The sequence below is a fragment of the Drosophila subobscura genome, chromosome O, assembly GCF_008121235.1.
Source record: "Drosophila subobscura isolate 14011-0131.10 chromosome O, UCBerk_Dsub_1.0, whole genome shotgun sequence".
Classification (NCBI taxonomy): domain Eukaryota; kingdom Metazoa; phylum Arthropoda; class Insecta; order Diptera; family Drosophilidae; genus Drosophila; species Drosophila subobscura.
Window position 1 is genome coordinate 25,412,074 of NC_048533.1, and position 12,769 is coordinate 25,424,842.

Sequence of the window (12,769 nt, forward strand, 5' to 3'; positions counted from 1 at the left end):
TCTGCCGATCAGCCGCTGAAAAGTTCTGGCATAAACAAGGCAACCAGCGGCAGCCAACTGATGGCAGCCCCTTAGGGCAGCATAAGAAACAATTACAGTGTGAAGGAGCATTCTCAGCGGCGAAGTGGCCGAAATAAATGACGCACTTCACGCAACATAAATAACACGCATACGCCCCTTGGTTCAAGTGACAGTTTGGCAGCCACTTCGACCGGCAAAGAGGTCGAAAGACAAAGGAGTTGCCTCCGGCTAGACCACGCCTGGGACCACGACCGTCGACCAACGACCAACGACCGCTGTGAGTCATGGGCCTGGTAATGTGTAAATTATTTCGTACAATTCAAGACAATTTACAACACTGGCCGAGTCGAGTCAACGACTCGGAGACTGGCCTGGAGGAAGCAAGTGTTAACAACGGCTTGTAGGCAAACACTGTCGTCAGATATATAAATTAACCTCTGTTTGTGTCCTGCCCTCCGTCTCCCCTGTCACCCTAGGTGTGGGCGTAAGTCGAAATTAAACGAACATTCGGTACACACGGAGAAAATGTTAGTTGAACTTGGGGAAGTACAATACAAAGTGGGAATGCCACGAGCGTTCTCCCTTTTTGCTCGGTGTACAGGACATGAACCCGTCCAAAAGCTGCTCGGCAACTCCAATGCAAATAAGGAAAACATTTCAAATCTGCCAAAAAGACGAAACGACAAAAGACAAAGTTGACTTTTGTTTACAACATTTCTTGGCAGCTGGCGGTAGACATTCTGACAGCCCGAGAAATAACAATAGGCACACCATACATATACAGACATGCTGTACCCCTAACACACAGCAACATCCCATTATCATGCTAATTTATTTTGTGAAAATTCCATCCGTGATTCTCTCCCACATTTCATAATTTTGTCGCGCGTGCCTCCCCCGTGTGAGGAGCGAGCACTTTTTGATGAGCTCACGGCTCGTCATTTTGCGAGAGTGTGGCCCAAAGCAAATATTGTGCTTGCATAGCATTACATTACAGAATAAATAAACCGAATGTGTACACCCACACACATGCACAATTCATGCGAATCACGCGTACGCCGCGTTGTGTTGCGATGCGCCACCACTCACCTTTTACGGAATACGTTTTGTAGTCGGCATACTGTTCGCCCTGGCCCACAGTCGCTGGTATCGTCGACAGGCAGGTGATCTCCATGCGCCCATTGCTGCCCACATGCTCGTCGGTGAGCTCCAGGTTCAGCTGACTGATGCTGAACATGCCCTTCTCCTGCTGGGCTGCTGTGACAGCCGCTGCGGCTGCCGCGACGCCACTGCCGCCGCCCGGATGGGAGAGCGGACGCTGGTAGCCGGCCGCCAGCTGATTCATGGGCCCCGAATTCGAGGGTATGCCCAGCTCTTTGGCAATGTTGGGCGCCTGGGGGCCAAAGCCGCCGCTGTTCAGGGTGCTCCGGATGATGCCGAGGGCGTTCTCGTTGATGTGCCGCCGATACTTGCGGCTGCTGCTGTTCCTGCAATAAAAAAAGGGGAGGCATTCGATTGAGTGTGGAAAGTTAGAGCCTCGGTTTAATGGTCGTGGGTCGGCAATTTGCACACAAATAAAATCGTAAATATTTGCATTTTATGATTGATGTGTGGCAACGTGAAAAGCAAAATAACAGGCAAAATAAGAGCACATTCGAGGCACGCACATCTGCACAACGAATCCCAGTCGAATGGAGATGCGAGCTGTCATAATTTCCAGCAGAGACCCCGAGAATAATTGATACTCGAGCGAGTTTCACACAAATACAAATCTTTTCTTCAGTTCAAACAAGTTGCCATGGAAGCGAAGAGCATCGTGTGTGTGTGTGTTTGGTTATTGATCATTTGAATTAAACTTTTGCCGCTCAATGGGCGTGCTTTCTAAGGGCTCGCCTGCATTACTGGCCGATTAGTTTGAATTATTCAGGCGGCAGCAGCTTCTGCGTCCCACACACAGACATTCCAACTCTAATTAGCTTTTACGACTTTGCTTCATATTTGATAAGAGACCTGAACGGCATACAAATGAACTCGGTTCAGTTCCGCTGGCTGGGGCACGAGGAGAGAGCGAGAGACTGATCTCCTTCCCTGTAATTACCTTGGGCTTCGCTGGGTTTAGGCTGCCACAGCGGTGCTCTGACGATGTGTGGGTGTGTGTGTGGCGACATGTTGCTTTATTACAAATGCAAAATGACAGCGAAATTACCTGAGCAAACTCACGCACACACATTCACCTGGGTGCCGTTCCCCGTGCGACGTGCGTGCCCAGACACTTGAGCAAATAATGTGAATACCATAAAGTTTAATGCATCGAATGTGCTGCCAAAACCAATTGTCAGCTGTGTTAGTTTATGGCCCGAATCCCCCACTTTACGGCCCATCAGCACACAGCATTAGATTTTGTGGCAAACTCGTTTTCGAATGCCATTTGCGGGGCAGGGCAGAGCTTACTTCCGTCACATTTAAACAATTATTTCATTTGCATATCACTTCGCTCTGGTCTTCCGTTCTCGCTGGCATTAGGTCTGGCTCTGTGTGTGTCAGACTTGCCTGCTTATGCAAATTGGAAAGTAAATGGCATAGAATTTTAGCCAAATTATATTTAAATATTATTTGGCTTAAAGTGCAGCATCAGAGGCAACAGCGTAAGCAACGGGAGAGCTAAGAGCGGAATGAACTAAGGCAACGGATGCCGCAAGGAGGACTCCTGGAGATAAAGCAAGGTGTCAGCAAAAAGTTGCTTTTGTGTGCGAAAGCTTGCTGCTCGTTCAATCTTTGGGCAATGTGTGTGAGTGTGAGGGTGTATGCCAAGAGGGTGTCTGCTTCCTCTGTGTTCGGAGAGCACTTGCTAACCAGAGACGAGATGGGGAAAATGTCATGCAAATTGTGAAAGCATATAACGGCACACGGATGCGCTGCCAGCAATATGGTGAACGATGGGAATTCGCATAATCATAAAGAGCACACACAAAAATCGATTTACATTATGCATTCCTTAAGGTTCTCAAATAAAAAAGGATTTGAATTGCTGTTAAAGTTGCTGCAACTGTGGCTTACAGGCCATGAATGCCTCGAACACACTTATAGGGTATTCATTGCAGAACTCTGGCACGCACGAAAAGCAAACAACAGCAGGAGCAGCAGCTTGGGCAAAACTTAAGCAACAGCAACAGTACGGATACGAGTGGCAGTACGAGTACCAATAATAACGAAGAGATAGCCGGTAGCTCGGTAACTGTAGCGTAGCTGCGTGGCGGAGTAACCGACAGCTCGAGGCAGCAGTAAGCCAGTTAAACTAAGGGAGCAAACAAATGCTGGGCAAAACTCAAAGCAAATGCACATCATCCGCATAAGCCTTCGACAGCTCTGGCTCCTCGACGCTGGCTGATGACAGCAACAACCAAGGCAGCGGCACCAGCTGCAGCACCAGTCTCTGCCCCTGTCCCAGTCTCAGCATCATCAACGTGGAGCTCTTGTTACTGTTGATGTTACTGCTGCTGATGCTGCTGCTGCTGCTGTTGCTACAGTTGTCTTAATAAAATTCCTTATGCAGCGCACTTTTCGCAGGAAGAGCCAGCACCAGCACCGGTAGCGACAACAACGGCAGAGAAGCGACAGGAAGGGGGCAGCGAGCAGCAAGAAACAACAGCATCAGCACCCGTGGCAGGAAGCTCAAGTTCAAAACATAACAAACTTGCCAAGCAATTCAAATCAGACGGAAATGCGGCCCCCGGTGTACACACAGAGTACAGTACAGTCGTGGAATATTCAAGTCGTGGCAGTGTGTGCCCAAGTTATGAAACTGCTGTCTGGCATGACACTTTAAATTCCACTCAACTGAGGAAAAGAAACTGCCAAATGTCTTAACTCTCCACTGACATGCAAAACAGCCTTTGGGGCGACCGGGCCCAGGGTGATAATTTGAGAAATTCGCTTAATTAATTGATAAGTCATGTAGTTTCATTCGGGGTTGCTCCCACGGCTGCTGCTGGTGCTCCGCGCTGTCTCTCTGGAGTGGCATATTTATGTGTCTCTGGGCCACAGCAAAAACAGCAAAAACCGCAACCTAATTTAGCTGCGAGACGCCAACAAACGAGCCAAAGGCAGCAAAACCTTTTAGTCATTTGTGATGGACACGGCAGAGCCACAGAGCCCGAAATATATTTCCAATATTTGTACAGAGGACAGAGCACATTCTGTCGGTCCACTTAGCAGGAACAAGCAAAGCATTTTAGGTGGGCGCAAAGGCTGCGTGCAGGACCATGAATTTCTTATGCGGCTATGCACAAAAAGAGGTCTTGGAATCGGAAGCCGGAACTTGGGCGAACCACAACTTGGCAGCAGCAACTCGAAACAACAGCAAAAACAGAGCACACAGATTACCAGTTTAACTTTTTGCTAGGTTAACTTTTCAAAAGCCCAAAACAGTTGGCCAAAATCAAAGCTTAGCCAGAGGGGGCCAAGAGCAGGGCCCTGACTCTTGAGCTGACTATCGCCGTCTCTGGTAAATTATATGGCACAACGCATGCAAATTTCGCTGGAAAGTAATTGCCTGGGGCCAGCTAATTTGTATTAACTATTCAGGGGTGTAAAATGTTTCGTCATCGGGAACGGGAACGGGAACGGGTAACGAGTACGGTAACCAGGCCAAAGTCAGTGTCGACCCTAGCAAGTACAATATGTATCTCTGGGATCGGATGCGCGCGCACAAAAGTGTGCCACGAAATGGCTTTAAAACTGGGTTAGACGCGTCGCATCGTGTGGCGTAGCGTATCGTAACAACAGCACACAAACAGCCACACCGACACAGCCACAACAAAGAAAACAACAGCAACTGACAACGGCAACGCGTGTGAAATTATAACTGACAGTGAAGTTCCTTTTGTCGTCTCTGCCTCGCTGTGGCATGCGGCCCATTGAATAATTTATGCACTATAAAGTGCCACAACTCCTGGCCATGCCTCCACGTTACGCTACGCTTCCTGGCACTATGGCAGGTACTCGTACCTGTACCTGTGTACAAGTCCAAAAATGCCAGAGTCAGTGAAGGAGAGAGAGAGAGACATGAGACAGGACGCGCGAGTTGTTTGGTATTGTGATGTAAATGCATTTGAATCGGACATTTCGCGTGCGAGTCAGTTGTGTTTGTGTGTTGCCCTTGGCAAACCTCATTTAGAAGTGTATTAATTGCATGCGTGTCAGTCCGACCACGCGCAGATGGGGCATGCAACTAATTAGAGGTAGACTGTGTGAGGTCAAACAAAGCGGAAAATGCTGTTCATTATGCAAGAATTCCATCATTTAACACAACCAATTAGTAGCAACAATTTGATAAATTAACTTTAAATCGAATTATTCTAAAATGCTCTGTACATATTTTGGTATTCCCACACCAACTCTCCCTCTCTCCCTCTCTCACTCTCTCTAGCAATCTCTTTGCACATGTTGCACGCGACAGGCAGACATTGAAGTTGCACCCGCGGGGCCATGAACCGGGTAATTGCCGTAATTGGCCATTTATCGTCAATCACAGAGAGTTCAGTTGAGTTGCATGTTCATGTTTGACTTGAAAAATGCATATTTCCGTAATTAACTTGATTGCATTTCTATTGGCAGCAAGCGCTTCCAGGCAAAAGACAAAACGAACCATCCTGTCAGAGAACTTAAGTTGAATGCCGCTGGCGTATGCACAGCAGTTTAACAGTACTTACAGTTTGACATTCACTTTATACATATTTTACATACGGCGACATTTGTATCACACGAGTGGCGCCACCGTAGATCGGCTGTGTAGATTCGTGTAACGTGTAAAATGTATGTATACCTAATGTAGAATTACTGTTTGAGGTATCTTTGGCTCGCGCAATATCGACATCTAAATCCGCTTCGTGGATTCAAATAAAATATATTCAATTAAATTATTTAATTCGAAAAAATTAATATTTGGATGTAGCAATGGCCAAATTTTTAGCCGAAGGATCGTGCAGTCTTACAGCAAATATTCTCGTATGCAAATACAAATTAAATAAAAAACTAATAAAATATAAAGCTGTATAAGAGCTCTTTCAATCCATCAATTAGCTAATTTCTTCTCCAAAAATATAATTTAAAATCGATTTGTACACCACGGTATAGAGGAGAGTTCTCTCACTTGGCGACATCAAATTGTGTAATGAAATGGAATAAATCAGTCATATCTCATCAGCCACAATAAATGTTATCATAAATGCTTCAATAATATGCAAACAACAAGCCAAATAACCAAACAAAAAAAGAAGAAGCGAAACCCTAAACCATAAATGCCGCAAGCGATGCGACGCTATCTAATTTGCATAAATAGGTCTTTTTGTGCCCACATGTGTGTTGGGTATTGTAGCTCTTGCTTTTACGAAACAGATTCGAACAGTCATCGATTTTGTACAGTGGCCAGCCAGAGGGGAACATGATTGGTGGTCCGCTGTAGCCAGTTTCCACTGCCCGCATTAATTATTTTTGAGTTTTGCAAATCATTCCCAGAATTATATCTGGTTGGATGGATGAATGAATGAATGGGCTCCGATGGCTGTGCTGTTGACATTGTAATTGATTTATTTATTTTTGTTTTGTTTTGTTTTTCTATTTGGGCTGCGTTTTTCTGCTCTTTCTTCTTTGCTCTGTAATGTTGGTAATTAATTAATTACGTATCCACAAAACAGCCAGCTATGCAAATCATTTGGAATTGCTCCATTGGAACGCTGATGTGTTTGGCCTATCGATGTCCAGCCTCATCAGTATCAGCTCCACTTTGCATTTGCATTTCATTCAGAGAAATTGGCAATACGCTTTCAATTTATGCAAAACTAATTCGCTGGCGGATACAGTTGGTCCGTTTAACATTTTGCGTCACTTGCAACGGTTTGCGGTTCAGTGTGGCTGAGGCGGATAATCGAGACAAGACAACGGCAATGGCTACAGCTAAAGCCCCAGCCGCATCTCTTCTTGGCCTCTCTTTGGGCTGGGCTATAAAAACGCCCATCGAACGGAGGGGTCACAGCATTATCCGTTAACACCTCGAGGCGTGCCCACCAACGCGTTGACAGCCTTTAGCAGCGAAAAAGAGTTTGGCGAACACCGATACAAAATGCGTGGATTAATCGTAAGTGAAATTGAGTTGGGTCGGAGCAGCAATCAATTGGATTAAACATTGGATTGGATTTCTTTTGCCAGGTTCTGTCCTTCTTGGCAGCAGCAGCGGCTGTGCGTGCCGATGTGGGCGGCTACAACTACGGAACCGGACAGAGTGGCACGTCTGGCGGCTCATTCTCTGGTGGCTCCCTTTCGGGGGGTTCCCTTTCTGGCGGCTCTCTGTCTGCCGGATCGCTGGGCTCCTCTGTGGGCTACTCGAATGAGTACGCACCCGTAAACACCGACTTCAACAAGGAATTCTTCACCTACACCGCCCCAGAGGCTGACTTTGAGGACAACAAGAGCGTCAGTGATTTGGCCGCTTCGCTGAAGAAGAACCTGCGCGTGGTCTTCATTCGTGCCCCCGAGAACAAGGGCCTGGAGAACGCCGCCCTGCAGCTGGCCAAGCAGGCAGCCGAGCAGCAGACCGCCATCTATGTGCTGACCAAGCAGGGCGACCTCTCCAGCCTGGCCAACCAGCTGCAGAACCTGAACCATGTCAGTGCCAGCAAGCCCGAGGTGCACTTTGTCAAGTACCGCACGCCGGAGGATGCTCTGAATGCCCAGCGCACCATCCAGCAGGAGTACGAGCGCCTCGGTGGCTCCTCTGCCTCTCACAATGGAGGCGTTGCCCCCGTGCTGGACTTTACCTCCAAGCGCCAGCAGCAGTTCCAACAACAGCAACAGCAGCAGCAGCAACACCAACAGCAGCAAGTGCAGCTGGTGGATGAGCGTCGTGCCTCCAATATCAATGTCGCCTCGTCTGGCAGTGTGTCGAACATTGGCGCTGAGCTGGAGGCCCCATCCGCAGCCTACATCCCACCCGCGGCGGCCGCGCCTCAGGCCACTTACTTGCCTGTGAACAAGGTCAAATAGTTGCCACAAGTCTCTAGCCTTATTAACAAATTAGCCAAATTGTGGAGTACCCTCCCAGCCCCCTTCGTTATAAAATAGAAATTTAATTTTAATGTGTGCGCCTGTTCTTATCCTTGTTGCGGCTCTTGTTGCTGTTCGCGTTGAGATTAATGGGGCACGCCATTTCGACGTCTTGTAGCGCTATCGACGAGCCACTTACTCAGACTTTCTGCCCCGACTCCGAGTCCGCCCTCAGCTTGCAATTAAAACTAAAAGCGCATTGGCATTGGACGCGTTTAAAAGTTGCCGTAAATTTAAGTGACCGGTCGGTCGGTCCCTTATCCGAGTGGCCCAGTGTCGGCGTCCGAGCAGCTGGCCTTGTCCACTTCGTTGTCCCCTCGAACCCTGGAACCCCGGAGCCCTGCACTATTATTGCCGCGGTTTATGCCACGTCAACGTTGGCCACCGTTGACCCGCCTTAAAGGATTACCGCCACACACGCGATCAGGGCCAGCAAAGCAGCTAATTACCGCCGCAGCCACACGGCCAGCCAATTTCTGGCGCTGCAAATACCCGACCAGAGTCGCGACATTTAATGGCCGCCCTTTTGAGGGTCAAGTCAGTGGCAATTTGGGCAGGACTGGGGGTAGAGGAAGCAGCGAAGAATGAAGGAAACCCACACTGAAAATTAAATGAAAATTACCAGCTGCATTTGGGGGCGCTCCGGCTCTGGATCTGCCTTTGTTTGAGCTTGGGAATTTCTTCCTCGAGCAGTGGATGCCTGAGAATTATTTGGCGAAAGTGCTTAAGTCCTTCGCCGGAACAGTTGCTGTTTAAGTACTCACCCAGACATCTCTCAAAATAATTTAGAAATTTACTTTTAATAGGAATTTCATTATGAACAAAGTGCAATCTACGAGTGGCAGCTCCACTACTCAACGGGGACTGCTTAACCTCCATTTGAACAGACGTTGAGGTAGCAGGAGTGGGCATGCCACAGCCACAACACCTATTAAAGAGGAGTTTCCTGTGGCCGAGTTAGCTTGCCGTTTGCTGGCTTTTTGGATTGCTTTTCGGATCTCGTGGGTGTGTGTGTGTGTGGACTACCCGTTCGGCACAAAGGAAGTGTGTAAGGGGCAGGCAAACGGCCGGAATAAAAGGCAGTAGTCAGCCAAGCTAGACACCGACACTTCCCATTCCACAGAAGCAAAAGTAGAAACAGACCTTCAAACCTGGCACAACGCTTGGCTTCAGCTGTGCTCTGGCTGGCCTGCACAGCTGAGCCTCTGCCACAAAAGGCCTTACGTGTTGCACAAACATAAATTGTGCAACAACGTGTAAACTACTTTTTGACTGCATGAAATGCGCCATTCCCCGGCCCATGTCCTTGCCCGGGTCGGGCCTGTGCTCGGTATCCTTTGGTACCTATTCCTGTATCTTCTGCTCGTTGTTCATTCCCCCGGCAAGTGTTCATCCAAAGCTACGTGTTATGCCCTTTATAACCATGGAAGAACGTCTGCTGTTTGCTTTTGTTGCCCTGCCTCATGGCTGTAGCTCTTCTTTTGTTTTTTGTGCTTTTCATGCTGCACTCTTTAAGTAATTTCAAGCTGCTCTCCCAGAGCCAGAGACAGAGAGAGCGAGCAACCAACAATAACGAATTGTTGTGCAAGTATTCAGCTTCACAATGCGGCAATGAGAGTATGAAAGCATTTTGATGTTCCGGCTTTTGAGTGGCACTCGACGATGCCTGTTTGTCGGCATCCCAAGTCGTCACTAATCATGTTAAGCGGTTAATTACTTTGCATGGCTCATATCCCACACACACAAGGCACACGGCGCTCAGCGTATACTCAATATTTTATGCTGTTGCCCCATTGCTGGGCAATAAATCTTGCGGTGGGCGTAGGCAGTGCAGTGCCTGACCCAAGGCGTGGCTTTTGTCTGGCGGTGGGCTTGACATTAGCATTGCATTTGCATAAAATAACATGAATATTTTCGCCATGCCACCAGTCACCAGTCAGGCGCACAGCACATCGCGAGGCGACACCGAACCACCCGGCCACCCACATTCGAGAGGCGCATAAGGCATAAACTTAATAAACAGCGCAGTTTATTCCACGCCTGGACGGCCGAGCAGCCCAAGCCAACCACCCACACTCTCACCCATGAATAAACACCCTCACACACAGACACACACACAGGCACATGCAAGGGAATTTATGCACATTGGCATGCACATAAATGCTGCCCTGCCCGCTGCTGCCTGCTGCCCTGCCTGTTACTGCCACTGCCGCCGCCCCCTCGCCACTTTTGTTTTTGCTGCTCGTCCTTGTAATTGTTGCTGTTGCCATAGAGCAAAGGGTATACTCACTTTTGGCAGGTGTTTGCAAGGCAGATAGCATATGATCTTATTCCAACTGGAAGGAATAACAATGTGCTGCCAGACTGCACGATCGGACAACTATTTCATTGTACAACTTTCATGGAAACTTTAGATCTGTCAGGGTATATAGAGCTTCGATATCTGCTCTTCCCATTTTTGTACTGTTTTTATTGCATGTGCACTTTATGGGTATCCATTTTTGCCCAGAGTTTACGCCAGACTGCTGCATGCTGCATTAAAATATGCAACTCTTTTTCACATGCTTTTATGGCACAAAGGTTTCTCCAGTTTCTCAGTTAAGGGCGAGTGTGAAATCACGCCCACATAAACCCATAACCGAAGCCGTCTACAGGTGTCTGTCTGGGTAAAAAAAAAAATATAATGGCTTTTCCAGCAGGTTAACGATTTAATCTTATTTATTGCACAACTCCGCACAAATCCTTCCGATGTGTAGTACACATCTTCTGCGATTTTCTGGTTCTCTGGCTTGTGGCTCGTATTCCCTCTGCACTTTTTGCATATAATTTATTTCATATTGCCATTTGGTTTTCAGCGAAATTAGTTCTTCAGTTCATCCCCTCAGCCACTCCCTCGTACGATACCACACGTGTGCAAGAGTGTGGCCCTCTGAGTTGTGAGGAAATTATTTATAAAACATTTTCGCATTTGGCTCGTGCACTCGGAGCTGCTGCCTCGTTTTCTGCTTACGGCAAATGCAATTAGCGTCTGCTGATTACCCGGCAAGGAAATGGCACGGGTGTAAATTATGGTTTTTACTTTATGGCAAATTAACCAAGTGGGTTTATTCCGCACACCCACACACCCCCACACACCCCCACACACCCCCACACACCCCCACACACACACACACACATGGGAAGCTGGCACTTTTTACGGCCATAAACTGGGAATTCTAGGGCGGAGGCGTTCGAGAAATTCCCAACTTTTTAGCTTATGCAAATGCAAAGGCAAAGCTGAAGCAGGCAGTAAGCTGTTGGCAGTCCTTAAATGGCAAATTCATTTACCAATTACCAGCAGAGGCCTTGACATTTCGAGTGTCCATCATCTGTCAGGGAATAGTGGACCGAACGACCAATAGTCCGAGTAGTCCCACCGGGCCAAGGCTGCTTGCAATTTGGGCCATGAACATTGTATTTTTGTGAAGCTCCCCACGCACCATACCCCCAAAAAGTGAGAGACGTGCCTCGTGCCACGTGCCACTTGGCAGCGTGTGTGCAATATCAGGCGCTACCAGGCAACTTCAAAGAAGCAGCCAGCAGCCACTTCGTGGAAACTCGCAGCGACTTGTGGCTTTCATTAAACTGACACCACGCCCACTCGCCTTCATCCCCTGGCATACACACTTGCAGCCAAAAGTTGTTATATTGGAAAAGTTTGTGTGCTTGATTTTTAATATCACAGGTGAACGTAAATAATTTATTGCGTTCATTTACGTTTCACATCCAATCGCGCCACGTGAAGATTTGGAAGACCGTCACGGAACGGGAAACGGGGTGCCGTGCCACAGAATTTATTTATGCGCTGCACAACAAAAAGCAAAGGAAGACGAAGAAGTCAGACAGCCACAACCACAACCAGCTCCAACCAGCTCCAAGCCAGCAGACCCAACAATGTGCCAACAGGGCCGTTGGCCTTAGCGGTGCAAAATCCTTTCAGACCATAGATAAGAAAACTTTAATAAACACGCCACACACGCAACCTGCGAAATTGATAAGAATATGAAAAGTTTGCGCTGGGCACTGCCACTGCCACTGAGCAGCTTGTCTAGCAGGGCAAAACTTTTCACATTCCTTTCTAGTCCTTCCAGGAACTGAGGGGGAAGGAGCTGCTGAGCTTTGCTCGTGGCTGAAAGTTGCAAGCTTTTTAATTTGTGTAGCTCATAAATATGGTTCGGAGCGCGGTCTCCGGTTGGGATAATGCCGTTAGGGGTCAGGTTACGTGATTAATGGGCTCCGCTCCGCCCGCCCCTCCGTTCGACACTCACCTGTGCTTCTTCAGCTCCATCTGCTGCTGCTTCTTGAGCTCGAGTTTCTTCTTGTTGATGTCATAGTTGCGCTGATGTATCTCATGGAACTCGCCCACGTCATGGTAGTTGGCCAGCGAGCCAAACGGATTGTTGTAAATGCTGCCACCAGCACCGCCTCCGCCCCCACCACCATGGTGGTGCCCCTCGTGATGGTGTGCGGCAAAGTGCGGAAATTCATCTGCAGAGACAGACAACAAAAAGAGTGCACAAAGAGCAGGTCATCAGTGATCAAACAATCTAATTAACGTAAATGCTGCAGCAGTTTTTGGTATCTGACGACTCTTTCTGTGTCCCTCCAC

The 12,769-nt window shown here is 48.1% G+C and overlaps 2 protein-coding genes across 2 annotated transcripts in view; one reads left to right on the top strand and one right to left on the bottom strand.

Annotated features, from left to right (window-relative positions):
- Positions 1-12,769, bottom strand: part of LOC117897678 — a 40,026-nt gene that overhangs the window by 4,821 nt on the left and 22,436 nt on the right. The window contains exons 7-8 of the mRNA XM_034806689.1: positions 12,429-12,648; positions 1,111-1,508 (exon numbers count right to left, since the gene is read on the bottom strand). Of these exons, the coding sequence (XP_034662580.1) occupies positions 1,111-1,508; positions 12,429-12,648 (618 nt within the window). The remainder of the gene's footprint in view (positions 1-1,110; positions 1,509-12,428; positions 12,649-12,769) is intronic.
- LOC117898547 lies at positions 7,142-8,118 on the top strand. The gene is made up of 2 exons (XM_034808025.1): positions 7,142-7,156; positions 7,228-8,118. The coding sequence occupies exons 1-2, from the start codon at positions 7,142-7,144 to the stop codon at positions 8,059-8,061; spliced, it is 849 nt and encodes a 282-aa protein (XP_034663916.1). The 3' UTR covers positions 8,062-8,118.